At 43.2% G+C, this 23,651-nt stretch overlaps 1 protein-coding gene across 3 annotated transcripts in view; it reads left to right on the top strand.

Annotated features, from left to right (window-relative positions):
* The window catches only part of OGFRL1 (opioid growth factor receptor like 1), a 57,575-nt gene that overhangs the window by 13,402 nt on the left and 20,522 nt on the right, over nt 1–23,651 (top strand). The window contains exons 7-8 of one of the 3 annotated variants that reach the window (XM_077307276.1): nt 72–876; nt 959–23,134. In XM_077307276.1, the coding sequence (XP_077163391.1) occupies nt 72–846 (775 nt within the window). In that variant the 3' untranslated portion in view covers nt 847–876; nt 959–23,134. Of the gene's footprint in view, nt 1–71; nt 23,135–23,651 lie in introns of those variants that run through there. The other 2 variants (XM_077307283.1, XM_077307292.1) reach the window with 2 other exon arrangements.

Below are 23,651 nucleotides of genomic sequence, written 5' to 3'. Positions count from 1 at the left end.
ATGACTACAAATTTTTAATTTAGGTTCTGTCATTTTGAGTTCATTTGTACTTTTTTTTTTTTTTTTTGCAGGTCTCAACATAACTACTTGAGAATCACCCGTATTCTCAAGAGTCTTGGTGAACTTGGATATGAGAGTTTCAAACCTCCCCTTGTAAAATTTATTCTCCATGAAGCTCTTGTGGAAGACACCATCCCCAACATTAAGCAAAGTGCTTTGGAGTATTTTGTATATACCATCAGAGACCGAAGAGAAAGAAGAAAACTTCTGCGATTTGCCCAGCAACACTATATACCCTCCGATCACTTCATATGGGGTCCACCAAGGAAACAGAAGTGTGAAGGAAGCAAACCAAGCAAGAAACTGGCATCGCCAATTTCTCTTCGCAGCAGCTGTACTTCTAAGCATAAGAAAAGAGACTCCAAGAATGCATCTGCAGTTTCTAACGCAAGCGGGAAACCAGCTGATGAGAAAAGGGCAGGACCTATCAAAAATGAGGAGGATCACACTAGGAAACGCAGCAGCTCTGAGGCTACTAGGCAGAGCAGTGGTGAAAAGAATAGTGACCTTGAAAGTCAGAACTCAAAACTGGAAGGAACAGCCAGCCCTTCAGACCAAAAGGAAAACATTTCCAATTTCAAAAAACATAAAGGTAAAAATGATGAAAATCTGAACCAAGACTGTAGAAATCCCGAAGTTGTGGAAAAAGATTCTTGTGATAGTCATTGTGGCTCAACTGATATGTCAACTGATCTGCAAGACAGTGTAGCTAAGGATAAAAATCCAGGTGGATCCACCTCAAAAAGCAAAGAGGAGACTCCAGCATTAATTCAGACATCACCGTAAACCTGGTCTCTTGCTGAACATGACAAAATGGTGGGTTCTTTTCACTTGTGTGGGAATCGATGAGAGAGAGAATATCTTGGTCCTAGGCCTAATGCCAAATCTATTTGTTTAGGCTTTCTGGAGTTCTATGGCTTCTTTTATTTGACTCGGTTTGCAGTTTTGAAAGGGGTATGTATTGCTTAAAAATGGTGTAATATTCAGGCTTTGGAAATGCCTTTTGAGAAGTCTGCTTTCCCTAAATTTTGTTGTCTCCTTGTTCTGTGTCTTAAGCTAATATTTATGTTTTTGAAAACCTCATGGTCCAGCTAGATTTTTGAGGAGCTAGGGTTTGGGATATCTCTAGTATATAATCACTTGGCATGCTGATCTTTCCCAATGCTTCTCCATGCCTGTTGTTGTCTAAAAATCAAAATGAGACAGATCTAGATACCCATATTTGAACAGCAGAGTCCTACCTCTTGTGAATCTCACTGTGACACTGGGTAGAAAAATTGCATTTTCCCAACCCTGTTTCCCTACTTTTGAAATGTATCTCTTGGCAGTGGTTGAGAGAAAATGCAAGATGGTCAATTGCTTTGTAAATAAGAGTAATTAACATTCATACACAGTACCCATTGTACTTGAAATGTGTCACTGCCTCTTCCCCTGCCATCTCCTTCAGCCCCCCCCCCCACTGGTATAATATATTGTAATGGATATAACTGGACTCCTCAAGCATGAAGTTCTGAAGGCTGACTTCTGTCATGTTATTTGATTTTCCCCTCCTTACTTCAGCAGGGTGGTTGTGTGGATAAAATGGAATGCTGCTGCTATGAGTTTGTTTTGGGGTTTTGTTTTGTTTTTGGTTCTTGGAAGAATGCTGCATTCATGTTTCCTTTCCTTTCCCTGTTCCCCATATTGTTTCTTTGCCATTTGTGATGTCCTTTACCCTAACATACTTTCCTTCTGCATTTTGTTTTACTTGTGCCTTGCCAACCTCTAAAACAAATCAGGAGAATGTTATGCCTGTGATTGCTTCTGAAATTGAGGTGTCCCCTGGGAGAAGAGGGAGCCATTGTTCCCAAGAAAACCCTTTTTCAATAACATGGGGTATAGAGGGTTAAGGAAGAGTTCACACTGCATAGATAGAGCTACTATTCTGCAGTTACTTCAGAGGTTTACCTTTCTGCCAAGAACTTCTGTTTGGAGTTTAATCAGTGAAGAGAGAGGAAATGCTTTCTTTTCTGTTTCTCTGCAATTGTTTGTCACTGCAGGAAATAAAGGGAACATCCAAAGATGGAAAAACCTGTACTGAGACTTGCACACAAGATCCTCTCCCTTCCGTCTTGTATGTGTCCTTCTTAAAAGTAAACTCCAATGTTTCTCCTCAATGGAGAATTTTTGGGAGAGCAATGGGGAGCATACTAGTTGTGTAGAGTGAAGATAGAGAACCTTGAAAAAGAACAGGACTCAAGAGGGCTCCAGAGGAATCAGGGACCACTCTTCTTCAAAAGCACAGCTTCTCTCCTTGTAAATAAGCTGTAGCCCATAGTTTGGTCACCTGTATAGACCTGCCAACTCTTAAGGAATACCTTCTCACAAGTGTGTGACAAAAGATTGTTCTTACTGGGTTCTCAGTTGGCTCCTTAGATAATGCAGTCCTATTTTGATTGGAGCAGTCCTCTAAATAATTATGAAAATTTATTCTGTCCAGAGACAGATTTACAAGCTAGGTTGCATCTTTGTGCCTGTTAATAGAAAACAGTATTGAAGTTACTATTTTTAGTGATGCTGTGATGTCTCTTCAATTTGACACTGCGTAAGGCAGGGGTCTCCGGCTTTTTTCAGACTGTCAGCACCTCTGGAGTTCTGACACATTGTGATAGACACAGCCACAAAATTGCTACCACAAATCATTGCTGCAGAAGGCAGGGCCTGCCACAAAATGTCTGTTGCAGGTTACATTCAGTCATACAGTTCATGCAGTGTGGTGGCAGCTGCTAGCAAAGCAACACTTTAAAAAATCTGCATGGCCAACAAACATTTAAAAACACTTGACAGACACCAATGAAAGTGTTGGAAGGTAACGGGTGGGGGCACTATGTTAGGGAACTTAACTTAGGGCTGTAGCATGTTTTAATCTGGCTGTGCCCCTGCCCTTCATTCTCTTTTCAGGGCCTAGTATTGTAAAGAGTTTTTGTACACGTTAAAACAGGATTTCGCCCACAAAGATGAGCCTATTGAAAAAGTGATAGTCTATACCAGTGGTGCCCAAACTTTTCTGGGCTGCGGACCAGGGGGAGGGGAGAGGGAGGCCCGGGGAATGGGGGGGAGGGAGGCGCGGGCGTGGGCACGCTGGCAGGCGCAAAAATGCAGGCACAGCAGCTCTACGCCTACGTGTTGGCGCCCACCGGCGCCCGCCCTCCCTCCCCCCAACAGCACGGTGCTCACTGCACCGTGCCATGGGAGGGAGGTGTGGGAGTGGGCGCGCTGGCAGGTGCAAATGCACATGCACGGCAGCTGTGTGTTTGCGCCCGCTGGCGCCTGCACCTCCCTCCCCCCCGCAGCTCAGTGCTCGCTGCGCCGGGGCCTGGGAGCAATCGGCCGCCTCCCTTCCCCTTGCGGTGGCCTGGTACCGAGGGCTCCACGACCTAGTACCGGTCTGGTTCCCAGGGGTTGGGGAAGACTGGACTCTATACGATTGTGGTGGCAGTGTGGGTGGCTTAACGGCAGGACAGATGCAAAAGTTACCAGGACACAGGCATTGGGACGGATGGTCTCTTCCAGTATAGGGCAGCTTCATATATTCATGCTAGGTTCCACAGGACTTAGAGCTACTTTTCCTGCATGGCTACGCCTTTGAAACTAATGTGAAAAAATAAGCATTATTGCAAATGCTGGTCCATGCCTTCACAAAAAGTTGTGTCATTTCATTGGAAACTTTGATTCTAGTCCATTCCTTTGTTGGAGTGTAAGCATGTTGAAGGAATGCAAAAATAGCCTTTGCTAGAACCAGATAGAAATCAGCCATCTGCCTTCTACAAAGCTTTAACGAGAGGCACCCTTTGACCATCTCTCCTGTTGCCTGTGTGGTTCACACAAACATGGTGTGGATAAGTGAAGCGTGGGTTTAGGCTTTATCCTCTTTCAGCCAGCACTGAACTTATAGAACCCAGTTCTAGCTGGACAGTTATAGCATTTCGGCAGTCTTGCATATTGTATTGAATTGGGCTATCACCATGGTGGTTGTTCCTGGATTTTCTTTAAATATAATTAGTTTTTCAGCATTCTGCAGATTGATTTTTCTTGTTGAGATGTCAAATGTATATTTTAAAATGCCAATTTTTTCCTCAGATTTAATGTAGCAAAATCCATGTTAACACATGGTTATGCATTCATCAGTATGTCTACTTGTAACAGAAACCTTGAACATTTTAAGAAGAATTTGCTCTCTTGACTTATTAATTTTGATCTTTCTGTGATTTTATTGTTTGGTAGTGGTGCTAGTACATTGTGCTGTAATCCTCCACCATACTTTGTTTATTGTGTCCTTCCCTCTTATTCAGTATTTTGTACATTAATATCACACTCCTCTTAATACAATCAGGCTTTTTTTTAGTGTTTACAGAAACAAAATCATATTTCTGTTCCCCTTTCCCCTCGGGCTTTGGGAAGCTTATTTAAGCTCTCAGGCTGTGTGTTATTTAAGAATAAGTTCTCAGGCTCTGTTATTTCTCGAAATTGGAATTCATTTAACTTGGTCTTGATAAATCTTTAGCACAATGTACACTCAGTTATTCCAAATTTGACAAGGGGCTGAGTGTTTGTTGCAACTTTTCTAAGTCATTATTTTCATAGATACCTTTTCAGTAGCCAGCTTGAGAAATCAACAGATGGCATCTCTTTAGCCCAACAAAGGTGGATACCTTCTTTAATCAATTCCATATTAGACTGGTACATTAAAAATACTGACAATAGATAACCTACAAAGAGGCACACATATCTAACAGACAAGGTAGCTTTGCATGTCTTGCTAGCCTAGGAATAGCATACTTGCATTTGTATCTTTCAAGATTGGATATGGGGATGGTTTACATTTTTCAGGTGTGGGATCTCTTTTCAAATGATCCCCATAATCAGTTATGGAAGAGACTCTGGTTAAATGAGTGCTATTCCGTGGAAGTGTATGCTGCAGTAGACCTGTTAGTCTTTTGAGGTGTCGCAAGATTCCGTTCTTACAATAGCATCTCTATGACCCTTTATGCATGGCGGCAGCTACTCCACGCTGCCGCCATGCCGTTGTGGCAGGGCAGGATGCCCGTCTGTTCCCTGTGAATGCACTGGGGCGGGGCATGCATGGCTGCCCCGGCGTTGCGCAAGCACACACGTTTTGCGCTGGGGCCAGCAGGGTAAGCGGCAGCGGCTGGGGGGGGGGGAGATGGGGAAGGGCCCCCTCCATATGCTTTGGCGGGGGCAGGGGATGCCCTTTCTAGCTCCGTGGCTCCAGGGAGCCCGCAGGGGTGTGCGGTGTCCCTACAGGGACACCGTAGGTTAGGGCCGGGTGGGCCGAAAGGCCCACAATGGCAATTATGCACAGCGCCCGCCCGCCGCAGCTCCTGCAGGTGCCTGCAGCATCTAGGAAGTTCCTGCATTTCTATAATGCGGGCCTTCCATGGCTCTGTGCTGGGCCATGCCCATGCTGGCAGCAGGGGCTTGCATAATCGGGGATTTTCCCCGATGCCATGCCACCACCAGCACGGACATTCTGGCGCGTGCATAATGGGTCTATGGAAGTACATAGTATGAATGCAGCTTTATGTGTGAACTACTCCCTTTTGCACCAACCTTACTTTACTGATCTCCAAGGATGCTTCATACCTGACCTTTAAAAAAAAAATATCTTCCGGTACTCACATGCCAAAAGACACATTCTAATAGTCCTCACAGTTGTGAGGTAGCTGCCTTTGTAACTTTTTGACCCAGCATGGTTATAGTGGTTAAGAGTGGCTAATCTGGAAAACCACTACATGAAGCCTGCTGGGGGACCTTGGGCTATTCACAGTTCTCTCAGACCTCTCTCAACCTCACCTATCTCACAAGGTAACTGTTGTGAGGAGAGGGAAAGTAATTGTAAGCCGCTTTGAGGCTTCTTAAGGTAGAGAAAAGCAGGGTATAAAAACCAATACTACTTCTGCCAGTGGCAAAACAATGAACATGCAGAATCAATTTGAATATTCTATTTTCCAAAGGCCCAATTTAAAGCATACTTGCCCTTGAGAAACTGAAAGGTTTAACTCAGATCAAATACTGCAATGGGCCAATGTAGTAGCTACTTCTACAGTGTTCTTTTTTTCCAAATATAAACTGCTTGACTTGTACTAGGACAATTCTAAGAATCTGTGATTATATTTAATTATGTAGTCAGTTTCAATTTACAGTTCATTTTACAATTCAATAATTACAGTTCAGTACAAAAGTTGTTGTTTAGTTATAAAATGTAATGCAATTACACAAATATAACAAATCTAAATGAAAAATGGGATCTTGCTACCTGAAAATAAAATTAGCATTTCTGCCCCTTTTTCTATCAAGACAAGTATTGGTTTGTTAAAGATAAAATAGCTCTTCTGAGTAACCTTTATTGCATGGAAATATGCAATTTTTTAATTTTTTTTATTGCAATAAATTTTTTTTATTGCATGAGAGCCAGTTTGGTGTAGTGGTTAGGAGTGCGGACTTCTAATCTGGCATGCCGGGTTCGATTCTGCGCTCCCCCACATGCAACCAGCTGGGTGACCTTGGGCTCGCCACGGCACTGATAAAACTGTTCTGACCGGGCAGTGATATCAGCGCTCTCTCAGCCTCACCCACCCCACAAGGTGTCTGTTGTGGGGAGAGGAATGGGAAGGCGACTGTAAGCCGCTTTGAGCCTCCTTCGGGTAGGGAAAAGCGGCATATAAGAACCAACTCTTCTTCTTCTTCATATTTCAGTTGAGTTATTTTTAAAAATCTTCAAGCTGCTTTGTCTATTAATAGGTGGGTTCTCTGTTTGCATTTTTTCCCCTTCAAAAATGTCCTGATTGTTACTTAACTGAATTTTAAAAAGTTTTATTTTAAAACAGCTTATGATGAAAGTTCAGTGAATTACCATTCCACTGCAAAAGTGTATTCTATTATCAAAGATACTACTGTCTATAATTTTAAAATATCCAAATTGTAGTAAGTTAGTCTAAAACCCTACAAATGTGTATGGTAAGGAAGTTACAACTAGGTAGTGGACAAATCAGTAGCAAAATAGCAACTCCCAGAATCCTCTCATACTCTCTGGTATAGAAATAGGGAACTTAGACCCAAAGTTACAACCTGTTTGTGTCACCCTTTCCTTGTGCGTGTGTCCTTCTAGTGTGCATTAACTTATGTGGTCCTGTGAACAACAAAACTAATGAAAATGGCAAGATGTTGCAATCTGAAAATATCTATTCTAGTAATCTTCAGCATCTTGAAACCTTAATTGATAGGTATTTGCACAGTACCTTTTAAAATGATAAATGTTGAGAAGGGAACCACCTGGCCTTCAGTTGTTTTCATTAATCTTAAACACTTCCTAGTGATTTGACCGAGTTTCTCATACTGAACTACAGACTGCTGTTAGAACTCTTGGATGGGAACGCTTCCGGGGCAGTGCTTGAAAGTCCTGGGTTTGTTTTCCTAATGTCTTAGTGCTAGTTACTAAGAACACCTCACTAACCTGACTAGCATGAGTAACTTCTAAGCTGAATGCATTGAGACAAATGCTGGGAGCCAATTCACATATTAATGTAGCTAAGCATGAGATTGGATCTCATACTACATTAGCAACAATTGTAAGGAGAAATTGTTTGAGGGAAATGGCAGTTTCATTCCATGCCAAGGGACTATGATCGCTTTCCTTTTCCCTTTCACATCTCCTTTGCTTTATCATTGGATTTCACTCCATGCTGCATTGATAAAAATCTGACTAAAATTAATTGACCCGGCCCTGTCTTACCGACATTCTTATATACCTGTATGTAAACTTTCATAGTATACTTAAATACGAGATGTTCAAACATACTTGTAGGAACACAAAAAAGGACAATAGTGTTGCCATTTGTGTTATTCTGTACAATCTTTTCCTGCAAACTCTGTGTTATTTCTTTAAGATTTAGTTGCCCTGAAATTTCATTTCTTTTACATCAATGCAAAATTGTATAATATGTATAACTTTCAAAAATATTTCTTGTCAGAATATTAGCTGCGCCCTGGGAAATTATTTCTACTTGAATAAGAATAGTAAACACCAGCAGTTGTGTTTTCTAAAAATGCCTTGTGTAATGGGGGTTTACAAATCACCTGGCTGCTTTCCTGATTACAACAGAGAATATGTTTCATACTTCAAATTGCACCTAATGGAATTAAAATGGAAGAAGAGCATCAGTTTGATTCTTATTGTTTAATTATGTAGACTGTGCCAGCCCTGCTATACAGAGGCAGGCAATGGGAATCCACCTCTGTTCATCTCTAGCCTTGAAAACCCTGTGGGATTGCCATAAATGCACTGCAACCTGACAGCACTTAAGACTACCACCTCCACCATCTCAGCCCTTATTGAGATATCCTCTTTCGTAACATGAAGATCTGTTTCTTCTCCCCACCAACTAGATGAGTGGCACTGACAAAGCTTGTGCCAACCATCTGTTCAGTAGCCTGAGACTGTTGGACAGATTTGTACAGCACATGCCCTTCTGGATGAGGAACTCCCCCCCTCAACCTGCAGCAGCCTCATGTGTATGTGGGGGTCAATCCATGCAAAGAAACCCGCACATATACATTATTGACCCCTCACTGTATCAGAGCAAAAGTATCTCTGCACGGAGGATTTAGTATTTTCTTTGTACTGTCCCAGTCTTCTTGTTATGCCTGAATTGCTCCTTTTTTCTGTGACTCTATAACTTCATGATGGTCAGTCATTCTGGAAATGTGAGTTCAGCCCAGAGGGAAAGATGAATCTTGGAAGAACATGGATGTATTTTTTAAATATCAAAATACTTAATGAAAAAATTGCAGTAGCTATAAGGAGGAGAAGCTTTATCTCCAATGTGAAAATATCAGTGTCATGTCAAATGTGTAGGCCTGCTCTGAACTTGGTGTTCTTCTGCAACAGTGAAATTGCAGAATGCTGTGCATGCTTATTAGAACTGGTACCATATGTATGTGGTAGAGGTTGTAACCAGTTTCTGGATTTGTAAGTTATTGTAAAATATATATTTTATAATAATGTGACTGTATGGCAGTGTTCTGCCAAGATATGTGACATCAAAAAAGCAATGGTTTATGTTGCTTATTGCTGTACCATGAAGTAAATATATATATGTATAAAAACCCTTTTCAAGTGGCACTTTTAGCTTGCACCAAAGCTTATAATAAAGCATCTTTTGTGTTAACTGGGTCATTCAAGAAAAGTATTGCATTTTTTGTTAAAGATCTGAACATCAGCTGTGTTCTGTGAAGGTCTCTTCCCAAGCTGCCAGAAGAAAAGATAAGTGTATGCAAACACAAAGTTTGTCCCTGAAAACAGAACTGGCAGAAATAGAGTAAATGGACACCACTTAACCCTGACCATCAGGCACATCTGCAACAGAGCAATAAAAGCCTCTATGGTTCCTCTTTTTTGAGCACTGGTGAACTTCAAGCAGTGCATTAGCAGAAGTGTCACTACCCAAGTTTCTTCTAAAATGATGTTTCCAGAATGTACTCACTGAAGTTAAAATACAGTCCTTTAAAACTAATTTCTGTTTGCCCTATTTTGAATTATTTTTAATGCTGCAGAAGAGTAAAGACTGGTCTTTGACAGCAGAAAGAGACTGATTTGCCAAAGCATTAGTGGACCTTACATTTGGTACAAAAGGGGTTAATTTCCACTGCTGTGCTTGAGGTGAGGAGGTAGTAGTGGTAGAACCAATGGGATGAAATTAATTCAAAAGAAATTCCATCTAAACATCAGGAAGAAGTTCCTGACAGAGGGGTTTCACAGTGGAACAGGCTTCCTCTGGAACAGTGAAACAGGTGGGTTCTCCATCTTTGGAGATTTTTAAACAGAGGCTAGATAGCCATCTGACGGAGAGGCTGATTCTGTGAAGGTTCAAGGGGGTGGCAGGTTACAGTGGATGAGAGATAGGGTGTTTAATATGTCACAGCAAAGACTGACATGGCTTTTGCCACCCTTGAAGACCAACAGATTTATTGTGGCATGAGTTTTTATGGACTGAAGACTATTACTTCAGCTGATGCTGAAGATAGTGTTATAGATCAGTGGTCCCCAACCCCCAGTCCAGGGACCGGGACCGGTCCATAGATCAGTCGGTACCAGGCCACAACTTCTCCTCGTCCTCCTCCATTGCTACTGCCTTGAGGGCTGCCACTCTGCTGTAGAAGCATAGTCCCCATCAGCACTTTCAGAACAATTTTGAAAGACGCTTCAAGACTGGTACTAGGTAAATGTTTTCATCAGCAGAGTTTTTCTCAAACTTAACACCATTATACAGATATGCAGCCAAGCCTTTAGCTGCCATACCTGTGCACGAAACATCTCCCACTCAACCCTCCTTTGCCGAATCTTGCCTGTGTTTTTGTTCTGCAGGTTTCTGAGACCCCATTTACTGTTCTCTCTCATTCCATTCTTTACTTCTCTTAAATAAAATGTAATGCAATTACACAAATATAACAAATCTAAATGAAAAATGGGATCTTGCTACCTGAAAATAAAATTAGCATTCCTGCCCCTTTTTCTATCAAGACAAGTATTGGTTTGTTAAAGATAAAATAGCTCTTCTGAGTAACCTTTATTGCATGGAAATATGCAATTTTAAATTTTTTTTATTGCATTATTTTTTTAATTGCAATAAATTTTTTTTATTGCATGAGAGCCAGTTTGGTGTAGTGGTTGGGAGTGCGGACTTTTAATCTAGCATGCCGGGTTCGATTCTGCGCTCCCCCACATGCAACCAGCTGGGTGACCTTGGGCTCGCCACGGCACTGATAAAACTGTTCTGACCGAGCAGTGATATCAGGGCTCTCTCAGCCTCACCCACCCCACAGGGTGTCTGTTGTGGGGAGAGGAATGGGAAGGCGACTGTAAGCCGCTTTGAGCCTCCTTCGGGTAGGGAAAAGCGGCATATAAGAACCAACTCTTCTTCTTCTTCTTCATATTTCAGTTGAGTTATTTTTAAAAATCTTCAAGCTGCTTTGTCTATTAATAGGTGGGTTCTCTGTTTGCATTTTTTCCCCTTCAAAAATGTCCTGATTGTTACTTAACTGAATTTTAAAAAGTTTTATTTTAAAACAGCTTATGAAGAAAGTTCAGTGAATTACCATTCCACTGCAAAAGTGTATTCTATTATCAAAGATACTACTGTCTATAATTTTAAAATATCTAAATTGTAGTAAGTTAGTCTAAAACCCTACAAATGTGTATGGTAGGGAAGTTACAACTAGGTAGTGGACAAATCAGTCGCAAAATATCAACTCCCAGAATCCTCTCATACTCTCTGGTGTAGAAATAGGGAACTTAGACCCAAAGTTACAACCTGTTTGTGTCACCCTTTCCTTGTGCGTGTGTCCTTCTAGTGTGCATTAACTTATGTGGTCCTGTGAACAACAAAACTAATGAAAATGGCAAGATGTTGCAATCTGAAAATATCTATTCTAGTAATCTTCAGCATCTTGAAACCTTAATTGATAGGTATTTGCACAATACCTTTTAAAATGATAAATGTTGAGAAGGGAACCACCTGGCCTTCAGTTGTTTTCATTAATCTTAAACACTTCCTAGTGATTTGACAGAGTTTCTCATACTGAACTACAGACTGCTGTTAGAACTCTTGGATGGGAACGCTTCCGGGGCAGTGCTTGAAAGTCCTGGGTTTGTTTTCCTAATGTCTTAGTGCTAGTTACTAAGAACACCCCACTAACCTGACTAGCATGAGTAACTTCTAAGCTGAATGCATTGAGACAAATGCTGGGAGCCAATTCACATATTAATGTAGCTAAGCATGAGATTGGATCTCATACTACATTAGCAACAATTGTAAGGAGAAATTGTTTGAGGGAAATGGCAGTTTCATTCCATGCCAAGGGACTATGATCGCTTTCCTTTTCCCTTTCACATCTCCTTTGCTTAATCATTGGATTTCACTCCATGCTGCATTGATAAAAATCTGAGTAAAATTAATTGACCCGGCCCTGTCTTACCGACATTCTTATATACCTGTATGTAAACTTTCATTGTATACTTAAATATGAGATGTTCAAACATACCAGTAGGAACACAAAAAAGGACAATAGTGTTGCCATTCGTGTTATTCTGTACAATCTTTTCCTGCAAACTGTGTTATTTCTTTAAGATTTAGTTGCCCTGAAATTTCATTTCTTTTACATCAATGCAAAATTGTATGATATGTATAACTTTCAAAAATATTTCTTGTCAGAATATTAGCTGGGAAATTATTTCTACTTGAATAAGAATAGTAAACACCAGCAGTTCTGTTTTCTAAAAATGCCTTGTGTAATGGGGGTTTGCAAATCACCTGGCTGCTTTCCTGATTACAACAGAGAATATGTTTCATACTTCAAATTGCACCTAATGGAATTAAAATGGAAGAAGAGCATCAGTTTGATTCTTATTGTTTAATTATGTAGACTGTGCCAGCCCTGCTATACAGAGGCAGGCAATGGGAATCCACCTCTGTTCATCTCTAGCCTTGAAAACCCTGTGGGATTGCCATAAATGCACTGCAACCTGACAGCACTTAAGACTACAACCTCCACCATCTCAGCCCTTATTGAGATATCCTCTTTCATAACATGAAGATCTGTCTCTTCTCCCCACCAAATAGATGAGTGGCACTGACAAAGCTTGTGCCAACCATCTGTTCAGTAGCCTGAGACTGTTGGACAGATTTGTACAGCACATGCCCTTCTGGATGAGGAACTCCCCCCCTCAACCTGCAGCAGCCTCATGTGCATGTGGGGGTCAATCCATGCAAAGAAACCCGCACATATACATTATTGACCCCTCACTGTATCAGAGCAAAAGTATCTCTGCACGGAGGATTTAGTATTTTCTTTGTACTGTCCCAGTCTTCTTGTTATGCCTGAATTGCTCCTTTTTCTGTGACTATAACTTCATGATGGTCAGTCATTCTGGAAATGTGAGTTCAGCCCAGAGGGAAAGATGAATCTTGGAAGAACATGGATGTATTTTTTAAATATCAAAATACTTAATGAAAAAATTGCAGTAGCTATAAGGAGGGGAAGCTTTATCTCCAATGTGAAAATATCAGTGTCATGTCAAATGTGTAGGCCTGCTCTGAACTTGGTGTTCTTCTGCAACAGTGAAATTGCAGAATGCTGTGCATGCTTATTAGAACTGGTACCATATGTATGTGGTAGAGGTTGTAACCAGTTTCTGGATTTGTAAGTTATTGTAAAATATATATTTTATAATAATGTGACTGTATGGCAGTGTTCTGCCAAGATATGTGACATCAAAAAAGCAATGGTTTATGTTGCTTATTGCTGTACCATGAAGTAAATATATATATGTATAAAAACCCTTTTCAAGTGGCACTTTTAGCTTGCACCAAAGCTTATAATAAAGCACCTTTTGTGTTAACTGGGTCATTCAAGAAAAGTATTGCATTTTTTGTTAAAGATCTGAACATCAGCTGTGTTCTGTGAAGGTCTCTTCCCAAGCTGCCAGAAGAAAAGATAAGTGTATGCAAACACAAAGTTTGTCCCTGAAAACAGAACTGGCAGAAATAGAGTAAATGGACACCACTTAACCCTGACCATCAGGCACATCTGCAACAGAGCAATAAAAGCCTCTATGGTTCCTCTTTTTTGAGCACTGGTGAACTTCAAGCAGTGCATTAGCAGAAGTGTCACTACCCAAGTTTCTTCTAAAATGATGTTTCCAGAATGTACTCACTGAAGTTAAAATACAGTCCTTTAAAACTAATTTCTGTTTGCCCTATTTTGAATTATTTTTAATGCTGCAGAAGAGTAAAGACTGGTCTTTGACAGCAGAAAGAGATTGATTTGCCAAAGCATTAGTGGACCTTACATTTGGCACAAAAGGGGTTAATTTCCACTGCTGTGCTTGAGGTGAGGAGGTAGTAGTGGTAGAACCAATGGGATGAAATTAATTCAAAAGAAATTATTATTATTATTATTATTATTATTATTATTATTATTATTATTATTATTATTATTATTATTATTATTATTATTTCGATTTATTTCCCGCCACTCCCAAATGGCTCGCGGCGGGTTACAATATCTTAAAAAACCCATTAAAACTCCCATTAAAAGACTTTAAAATGTCACAACATGGCAGCACAATAATAAGATCCCCTTCCTACCCCCATTCCTAAAAAAGGGGGGGGTGGAGGAGAAGGAGGTCAACGGTGTTCAAGAAGAAGCCCAGGGGAGAGCAGTCGATGTACCCCGGCAGCCCCAGCCTCAACCATAGACCTGGCGGAAGAGCTCCGTCTTGCAGGCCCTGCGGAATGTTAAAGGGTCCCGCAGGGCCCGCAGCTCACCCGGGAGCTCATTCCACCAGGTGGGGGCCAGGACCGAAAAGGCCCTGGCCCTGGTCGAGGCTAGGCGTGCTTCCCTAGGGCCGGGAACGACCAGAAGATTCTCACTCGCAGAGCGCAGAGCCCTGCGGGGGGCATAGGGCACTAGGCGGTCCCTCAGGTATGTGGGTCCCAGCCCGCGTAAAGCCTTAAAGGTTAGAACCAGAACCTTGAACCGGATCCGGACAGCAATTGGTAACCAGTGCAGCTGCCTCAGCACAGGCTGGATGTGGGCCCTCCAAGGTGTGCCGGTGAGGACCCTAGCGGCTGCATTTTGTACCAGCTGGAGTTTCCGGATCAGAGACAGGGATAGGCCCGCGTAGAGCGAGTTACAGAAATCTAATCTGGAGGTGACCGTTGCATGGATCACAGTGGCCAGGTGTTCGGGGGACAGGTAGGGCGCTAGTAGCCGGGCTTGGCGAAGATGGAAAAATGCCTGGCCGGCTACTTTCCTGACCTGCGCCTCCATAGTCAGGGAGGCATCAATGGTCACACCCAAGTTTCTGGCCTGGGACGCGATGGTAAGGTGCGCCCCTGCCAGGGTGGGTAAATGCGCTTCCTGTTCCCGCCCCCTACTTCCCAGCCACAGGACCTCCGTCTTGGAGGGGTTGAGTTTCAGGCGACTCTGCTCAAACCATTCTGTCACTGCTTCCAAACATCTGGCGAATGGTTCCGGGGGGGAGTCTGGGTGGCCGTCCATGAGGAGATAGAGCTGGGTGTCATCAGCGTACTGATGGCAGCCCAACCCAAAACTCCGTACCAGCTGGGCCAGAGGGCGCATGAAGATGTTAAATAGTGTGGGGGAGAGAACCGCGCCCTGTGGGACCCCACAAGGGAGTCCATAAGGGCGCGAGAGCTCATCCCCCACTGCAACCCTCTGGGTCCGGTTCTGGAGGAAGGAGCGTATCCAGCGCAAGGCTGTACCCCGTATCCCCGTACCGGCGAGGCGGTGGCCCAATATCTCATGGTCCACGGTGTCGAAAGCAGCCGACAGATCCAGAAGGACCAGCACGGCTGACCCGCCTCTATCCAGCTGGCGACGGAGATCATCCAGCAAAGCGACCAACACCGTCTCCACCCCGTGGCCAGGGCGGAAGCCAGACTGATATGGATCGAGTGCCGAAGTTTCATCCAAGAAAGCTAGGAGCTGGTCCGCCGCAGCCCTTTCCACCACCTTGCCCAGGAACGCTAGGTGCGACACCGGGCGGTAGTTGGCAGGGTCCTGCGGGTCCAGCGTTGATTTTTTCAGGAGAGGGCGAACCACTGCCTCCTTCAGCCGCTCGGGGAATTCCCCGGAACTCAGGGAAAGGTTGATAATATCCCTGAGTTGGCCTCCTATCCCCTCTCCGCTCCCCTTGAGAAGCCAAGAGGGACAGGGATCAAGGGGGCAGGTGGTCGCCCTGACCGACCCCAGCAACTTGTCCACTTCCATCTAAACATCAGGAAGAAGTTCCTGACAGAGCGGTTTCACAGTGGAACAGGCTTCCTCTGGAACAGTGGAACAGGTGGGTTCTCCATCTTTGGAGATTTTTAAACAGAGGCTAGATAGCCATCTGACGGAGAGGCTGATTCTGTGAAGGTTCAAGGGGGTGGCAGGTTACAGTGGATGAGAGATAGGGTGTTTAATATGTCACAGCAAAGACTGACATGGCTTTTGCCACCCTTGAAGACCAACAGATTTATTGTGGCATGAGTTTTTATGGACTGAAGACTATTACTTCAGCTGATGCTGAAGATAGTGTTTTAGATCAGTGGTCCCCAACCCCCAGTCCAGGGACCGGGACCGGTCCATAGATCAGTCGGTACCAGGCCACAGCTTCTCCTCGTCCTCCTCCATTGCTACTGCCTTGAGGGCTGCCACTCTGCTGTAGAAGCATAGTCCCCATCAGCACTTTCAGAACAATTTTGAAAGACGCTTCAAGACTGGTACTAGGTAAATGTTTTCATCAGCAGAGTTTTTCTCAAACTTAACACCATTATACAGATATGCAGCCAAGCCTTTAGCTGCCATACCTGTGCACGAAACATCTCCCACTCAACCCTCCTTTGCCGAATCTTGCCTGTGTTTTTGTTCTGCAGGTTTCTGAGACCCCATTTACTGTTCTCTCTCATTCCATTCACTTCTCTGCCTCCTCCAATTCTTCTGGGTGGCAAGCCTTCCTGAGCTCAAACTTATTTAATTGCTCACTGTCTTTCCTTGTAATGAGGAGGCATAGTGGTGTAAATTAGGAATATGGCATGAACCTGAAGAATAGAAGTTTCTGGGGAGTCATGGGCTGTCACAAACCTCAAACCCCAAACTCTCATTAACCCCCCTGTGTTTGCAAACCTTTTCAGTTTGTTGAGTGTGTTGTGCACTAGGCTGTCTCCTGAGGTGCTAGAGATGTGAAATTCACTAGAAAGCCCCGAGTGCATCACCTTATCATCGGCATGGTTTCTGGGTGTGGGACATCCGTCTCCCTTTTGCCACTGGGAGATGGTCACCTACCCATATAACACTTTTAGAGGGATGTGGTCACCCACACACCTCTCAAGATTTGGGTTTGATCCCCCACTCCTCTTCCATGTGCAGGCAGCACATATGTAAAAGCTCCAGATTAGACTACTATAACTCGCTCTACGCAGGCCTGCCCTTGTCTTTGACCCGGAAGTTAGAATTGGTACAGAATGCGGCTGCTAGGGTCCTCACTAGAACACCTTGGAGGGCCCACATTCAGACGGTACTTCAACATCTGCACTGGTTGCCAATTTGTTTCCAGATCAAGTTCAAGGTTTTGGTTTTAACCTTTAAGGCTACATGCTGCCTGGGTCCTGCCTATCTACGGGACCGCTTGGTTGCTTATGCCCCCCGCAGGGCTTTTCGCTCTGTGGGTGCAAACCTACTGGTGGTTCTGGGCCCTCTGGATGTTCGCCTGGCCTCAATCCGGTGGAATGAGCTCCCGGAAGAGCTAAGGGCCCTGTGGGAGTTTACAGCTTTCTGCAGGGCCTGGAAGACGGAGCTCTTCCGCCAGGTATATGATTGAGGTCAGGGTGGGCGGTCCTGACATTAGCTCTGGGCTCCCTGGGTTCATCTGAATGATCTGATTACCTCACTCCCATATTACAGTATCAGCAACCTGATGTCCCTTGGCTAATATGGGGCGGTATGGGGGGGGGTTAGTGGGGTTAGTTAGTGTTTGTCTGTTGCCTAATGTTGATATTGTGGATTGATTGGTTTTAATGGTTTTAACTATGGGTTTTATTGCAATATTTTTTACCTTGTAAACTGCCGTGAGCCTATGGGAATGGTGGTATAAAAGTCTAATAAATAAATAAATAAATATGGTAAACTTCAAACCATTTACTTCAGTGTAAGGCTTCCAAAACTTATATCAACCGCTCTAGAGAAGTGGTTTCAGGATCTTTGTTTTAGGTGCCAATGAAGCAGTTTTCTGGTAAAGGAAGCTGGAAAATCATATTTTGGGTTTTCAACAAATATGCTGCTCATCCACATCTGGAGTAGTATCCTTAGTTCTATTGAACTAGTATTAAGCTAAGTAATAAACCATCCTCTATTAAACAACACTAAACACACTTTTTCAAAACCAGTGGAAGCTTTTGGCAGATATTAAATTTTTCCCTCCTGAAATTTATTGCTTGTTGTAATGAGTCTTTATCACTGGCCATTATCATGTGGAGCAAGTGTTAAATTCTTCTGGTAAAAGCCATTTGACACAAACTTTTCAAGGTAGTTAATTTTAGATGTAACAAACTATTTTGAAATGTGATGAGACTGCCCTTGGGAAATTGTCAAAATGCAGGTCCTATACCAAGTCATGAATTATGAGTTCATCATATCAGACTATTCAAAATAATGCAGCATTACATCAAAGCCAGTTCAGATGGCCTTTGGGGCATTACCCAATATAGTTATGGAATGCTTGTGAATACCATAACTATGTAGAACAGGCCAGTTTCTTGGATGTTTCCCACTCTGAATGGGAAGATTCCATGGAGGAATGCCTGTCCCCAACCCGGGCCAGGGCCTGTTTAGTCTAGGACCCAATCTGGAGGAATGAGTTCCCGGGAGAGCTGAGGGCCCTAATAGAGCTTGCATAGTTCTGCAGGGCTTGCAATACAGAGCTCTTCCGCCAGGACCTCCCTCAGGCTATGTATTACAATGAACAATCCCCCTGAGGGCGATGGCTGCCAGGCGGGGTGGCAGCAGTCCGTGGCTAATCTTGTTAGGTTTTTATGCTGGTTTTATACATGCTGTAACCCGCCTCACATCTATAAATGTAACAAATAAAATGAGAATCTGGAAGGAGTTCATATACAGTTCACCTGGTCCTTGTATTCACATACATAATGAAAAGGCATGGGATGACACCATATGGAAACTATATTTTTGTGTAACATGGAGTGAGATCTTCAGAATCACCAGTGTCATATACATTGGCTGTTGGCTATGTTCAAATAAGATGTATACAGGGATTCAAAACAAAATAATGCCTGAAGTAACATGAGGCATTACTACTAAATGAAGAATCTAAACCAAAGAAGAATCAAGCAAGCAATCTTGTCTCTGTTATCACGATCCTGCCAAGCATATGAGTCAGATTTCAGCTGAACGAAAGTTGTCTGCTCTGAAATAAGATAGCCTGGGTACTTGGAGACTCCTTGGGGTAGGAAAAAACAGGGTATAAAAACCAACTTTTCTTCTGCTTATTTTCTTGTTAAAATTATTTTCTGTGATCTTCAGCTCTTGTGAGCTGCGGACCACATGTGGTCCATCAACTAATTGGAGGTGGGCCGCGAAGGACACCTTCTCCCCCCCTGGCCCTTTACTCCTTCCCCCCAGCCCTTTACAACACACTTTGGGTGTCATTATCTTCCATCACTCCCAGATGGGACTATCTTGTTGCAGAGAAACAAGCTCAGGGTTCCCATTGATTTGTCATTGTCATGAGTTAAAATTTCCATGAAAATAAAATGTTCCTTATGTTCATTGTTGTGGCGTGTCTGTATCTTATTTTGAAGGGATGTTTAAACATTACCATAGCGATCAGAGAGCGTTAGGGCAGTGGTTGAGAGTAGAGGAGTAAACTTCCCCCCCACTGGGCCTTAGTAAAATTGTCAAGCATTGAGTGGTCCCCGGTGATCAAAAGGTCGGGGACCACTGCTTTAGTATTCAAACAGAGTGCATGATCATTTTAGTGCATGATCATTATCACTACACTGTCACATTGAATTTGAAAAGTCAATGTAGTGTTTTGATCAAGTGACCATGTTGGGGTGGAACAGAGTACAGGTTCAACTTTGAATTGCAAATAAAGATTTGGAATAAGTCTTAAAGGCAACTGTGATATACTGTTTCCCCGAACAGACATACTCTGTGCTGTTCTGCTAAGGCCACTTAGTGCACAACCCTGTAACTGTATTTGAAATAAAATAACTTCGAGAGAATTGCAAAGCCTCTATTATTAGTAGGAAACCAACACTTGGTAAAGTTTCACCTCCTTCACTGTGCCATCAGTGTTGAAGACTAGCAAATCTGTAGGTTGCTCACAGAATTACAGCAAATCTAACGTTAACTCAAATCCACTCATATCTAGTGTTTTGTAATGATACTCCTAAGCAGCATATGGAATCTCTTTTTATAATTTACTTCCACCGCATTCATTAAACACACACATGCAAGAACAGCTAGAAAAATGAACAGGAAGACAGATGCTCCAATAAGTGTTCATATATGTTCCTTCATTAAACTCTTGGGGCTTTGGGGATGCTCCTATCACAGTCCTAACCAGGGCTGTGCACTTGATTGCTCTAGAATCCAAACTACCCTGTGTCCTCCTGGAGAACCCTGGTTGCTCCTCAGTTAATGGGGAACCTGGAGTGAAGCAGGCAGTTGGGAGTGCAAATAGAGAAGAGCTCAAAGTCAATGTGACAGAGCAAAGGGGAGAGCACATTATTGTACCTATTCTGCGGTAGTGATTGCAGCAGAGGCACTTCTCAGCCATCATTGCATCTGCACAGTGCTGTCTAGTGGAACTTTTCTACACAAATCTGGAAAATACAGGCCTGTTGTCATACTTTCACTCTGCATTTTGCAGATAAAATCACCCATACTTAGATTTTGTAGTTGGGGCAGTTCAATGTCAGGATGCCTTTGGAGTGGAGTTGGCCCTAGTTATATAGAGGACTTTCAGTTGGATGTGGAAGAATATAAGTCTGACTTCAGGCACGTCAAGTCTGCTGGAGTCCTCATTAGGGCTGGATGAAGAGGTCACATAGATGAAAAAGGAATGTGCTCTGTTGAACAGATAAGCCGGTGGTGTGTATACCTGAAAGCGCTTCAAGTAGCCTGTAAACCAGCTGCTTACAAAGTAAGCAAAAAGTCTTTCGGGAATGGAAAACGTTGCCTTTAGGTTTGAGTTGCACATGCCCATCTATCTACAAGTAGAAGAGTTGGTTCTTATATGCCACTTTTCTCTACCTGAAGGAGTCTCAAAGCGGCTTACATTCGCCTTCCCTTTCCTCTCCCCACAGCAGACACCCTGTGAGGTGGGTGAGAGCCCTGATATTACTGCTCAGTCAGAACAGCTTTATCAGTGCCATGGTGAGCCCAAGGCCACCCAGATGGTTGCATGTGGGGGAGTGGGGAATCAAACCCGGCTCACCAGATTAGAAGTCCACACTCCTTACCACTACACCAAGCTGGTGTACAAAATTGGCTTGGAGGTTGTAACTCTTTTGATAATCTGATTTTAGTGTTTCCTGCAATCATACAATACATGATTCAACAGCTTTGGAAATTATTTTTAACGTATTTCTTTGACATGAACAAAGTTTGAGTCCAGTGGCACCTTTAAGACCAACAAACTTTAAGTCATAATGTAAGCTTTTGTGTGCATGCACACTTCCTTGGATACAATGAAATGGGAATTTACTAGTCCAAACTTTGTTGGCCTTAATGGTGCCACTGAACACAAACTTGGTTCTGCTGCTTGCTTCAGGCCAACACAGCTACCCACCTGAATCTTTCTTTGACATGATGCCTGCTGCACAGAAGCCTACCATATCTAGATGTAACCCTTGCCCTTCTTGGCTGTAAGTATCAAGCCAGGCTGGGTTGGTGGAATGGGTCTGTGAACAACGTGTATGCAAAGGGGTGCAGTTCCAATCACCGTGAAGGAGGTGGTCATGTGGCCCCTGCTGAACAACATATCCCTGGACTTCATGGACTTGAACAACAATTGCAATGTGGTCATCATTTCATTTTGGGGCCAGGTGCTTGAGCAGGTGGTAGCCACAGAACATCAGGTAGTCTTGGAGGGGATGGATTATCTAGATGTTTTTCAATCAGGATCCAATATTAGGCTTGGAATTGAAATGTATTTGTTTATTTATAATTTGATTTCTAGACCGTCGCTCCCAGCTACTAGCTTGTGGTGGTTTACAGCATATATATAAAACATTGTACATAAAAATGTACAATAAAATCCCCATGGTCATCCCGCCATGGTCGATCTGATGGATGATCTTTACCAGGACAGTGACATGGGAGAGCATCCCTATCCATCTGCGGAGTTGAATACCATTGTCTGTGGTAGGCTTCTGGAAAGAAGAATTGTGTTGGGAATGTGTGTATCGTTGTGTGGGGGGTACCCTCCTTTGGTAGTTCTGCTGTTACTCGAATAACTGATTCTAGAAGGTGGTGCAGGGGGACTGTTGCTCAGCCCAATGGCATTTATGCTATGGGGCCCAAAAAGGTTTAATCTTGGTCTCAATGCTGTTTAATGTTTACATGAAACTGCTAGAAGAAAACATCAGGGGATTTGGAATAGGATGCAGATCTATCCAATATGTGGATGACCCGCAGCCAAGTCAGCTGGTTCTGTGCATGTCCTGAATGGCATAAATGAGGCAAAGATGCTGAGGGATTGTGGAGTCAATCTATCTTGGAGGGGGCTGACTCCTCATGAATGAACAGGTTTGAACCTTGGGATATTTCTGAATTCTGCCCTACAGCTGAGGCCCAGATCTCATTTGCTTTGGATGATAATCCAGCTATGGCCATTTCTTGAAAAAACATGATTTGGCTGCATTGGTCCATACTCCTGGTTCAGGATTGATTACTGTATCACATTTTAGATGGGGCTGCCTGGGATGGGATACAGGGATATCACCCCAGTGCTGAAAGAATTTCACTGGCTGCCCATGTTTCCTGGGCACAAGACAAAGCCTAAGTGGCTTGGGACTAGGGTGCTTGAAGGATCACCTCCTCCCATACTGCGCAGCCAAGATCTGCCTCACAAGGCTTGATGTCAACAGTGAGGTAAGTGGCAACCGGAGAGAGGGCTTTTTTAGGCATGTCGTTCCACAGTGTCTCACCCGGTATCCACAGTCATCTAATTTAGGTGCCAGGCCAAGTCATTTGTATTTGCCCAGACTTTTAATTAAGCTTGTTAATTAAATGGTTGATCTGCCTGGAAACCATTAAGCTTTCAGTGCTCTATTGGTATGGTTTAGGTTTTTATGCTGGGCTGGGATTTTAATGCTAGATTTTAATTAATATTTTAATGTTTTGTTGTTGTTATTCTGTAACCCACCGCAGACAGGTTCCTAGAGAAGCATAAAAATTTTCTAAATAAAACAAGTTCTGTAAATAACTCTTCCTCAGCGTTATTTATATTTTACATTAATATATAAATAGAGAGCAAGCCCACTGTACACTAGCATGGGCACTAGCATGGTGCACACAATGGGCACTAGCATGGTGTGCACATGTGGGGGTGGGAGTTGGTAGGTGGGAGAGTCTGGCTCCTTCCTTGCCGGTGCGTTCCAGCGAATGAAAGGGACAGGAAGTGGTGATAGATGGAGCTGGGGGGGGCTGGGCATGGGAAAAGCAGGATGGGGCCCTGGGCGCAGGGCACAGAGAGCAGCGCGGGGAAGTCCCACGGAAGATGGGAAGAAAAGGGAGGAAAAGGGAAGGGAAGGGAAAGGGGAAAAGCCACTATCCAAATACCATCCTCGGCTTATATGCGAGTCAATAAGGTTTTCCAGCATTTTGTGGTGAAATTAGGTGCCTCGGTTTATATGCGGGTCGGCTTATATGCAAGTATAAACCAACCATAAAGTATACACTGTATATAACAGTTTTTTGCAATATAGAAAGTCATCTTTTTG

Source organism: Paroedura picta, chromosome 1 (genome assembly GCF_049243985.1).
Source record: "Paroedura picta isolate Pp20150507F chromosome 1, Ppicta_v3.0, whole genome shotgun sequence".
Lineage (NCBI taxonomy): Eukaryota > Metazoa > Chordata > Lepidosauria > Squamata > Gekkonidae > Paroedura > Paroedura picta.
Note: the sequence above shows the minus strand (reverse complement) of the source record. Positions and strands in the feature narration are given on the sequence as shown.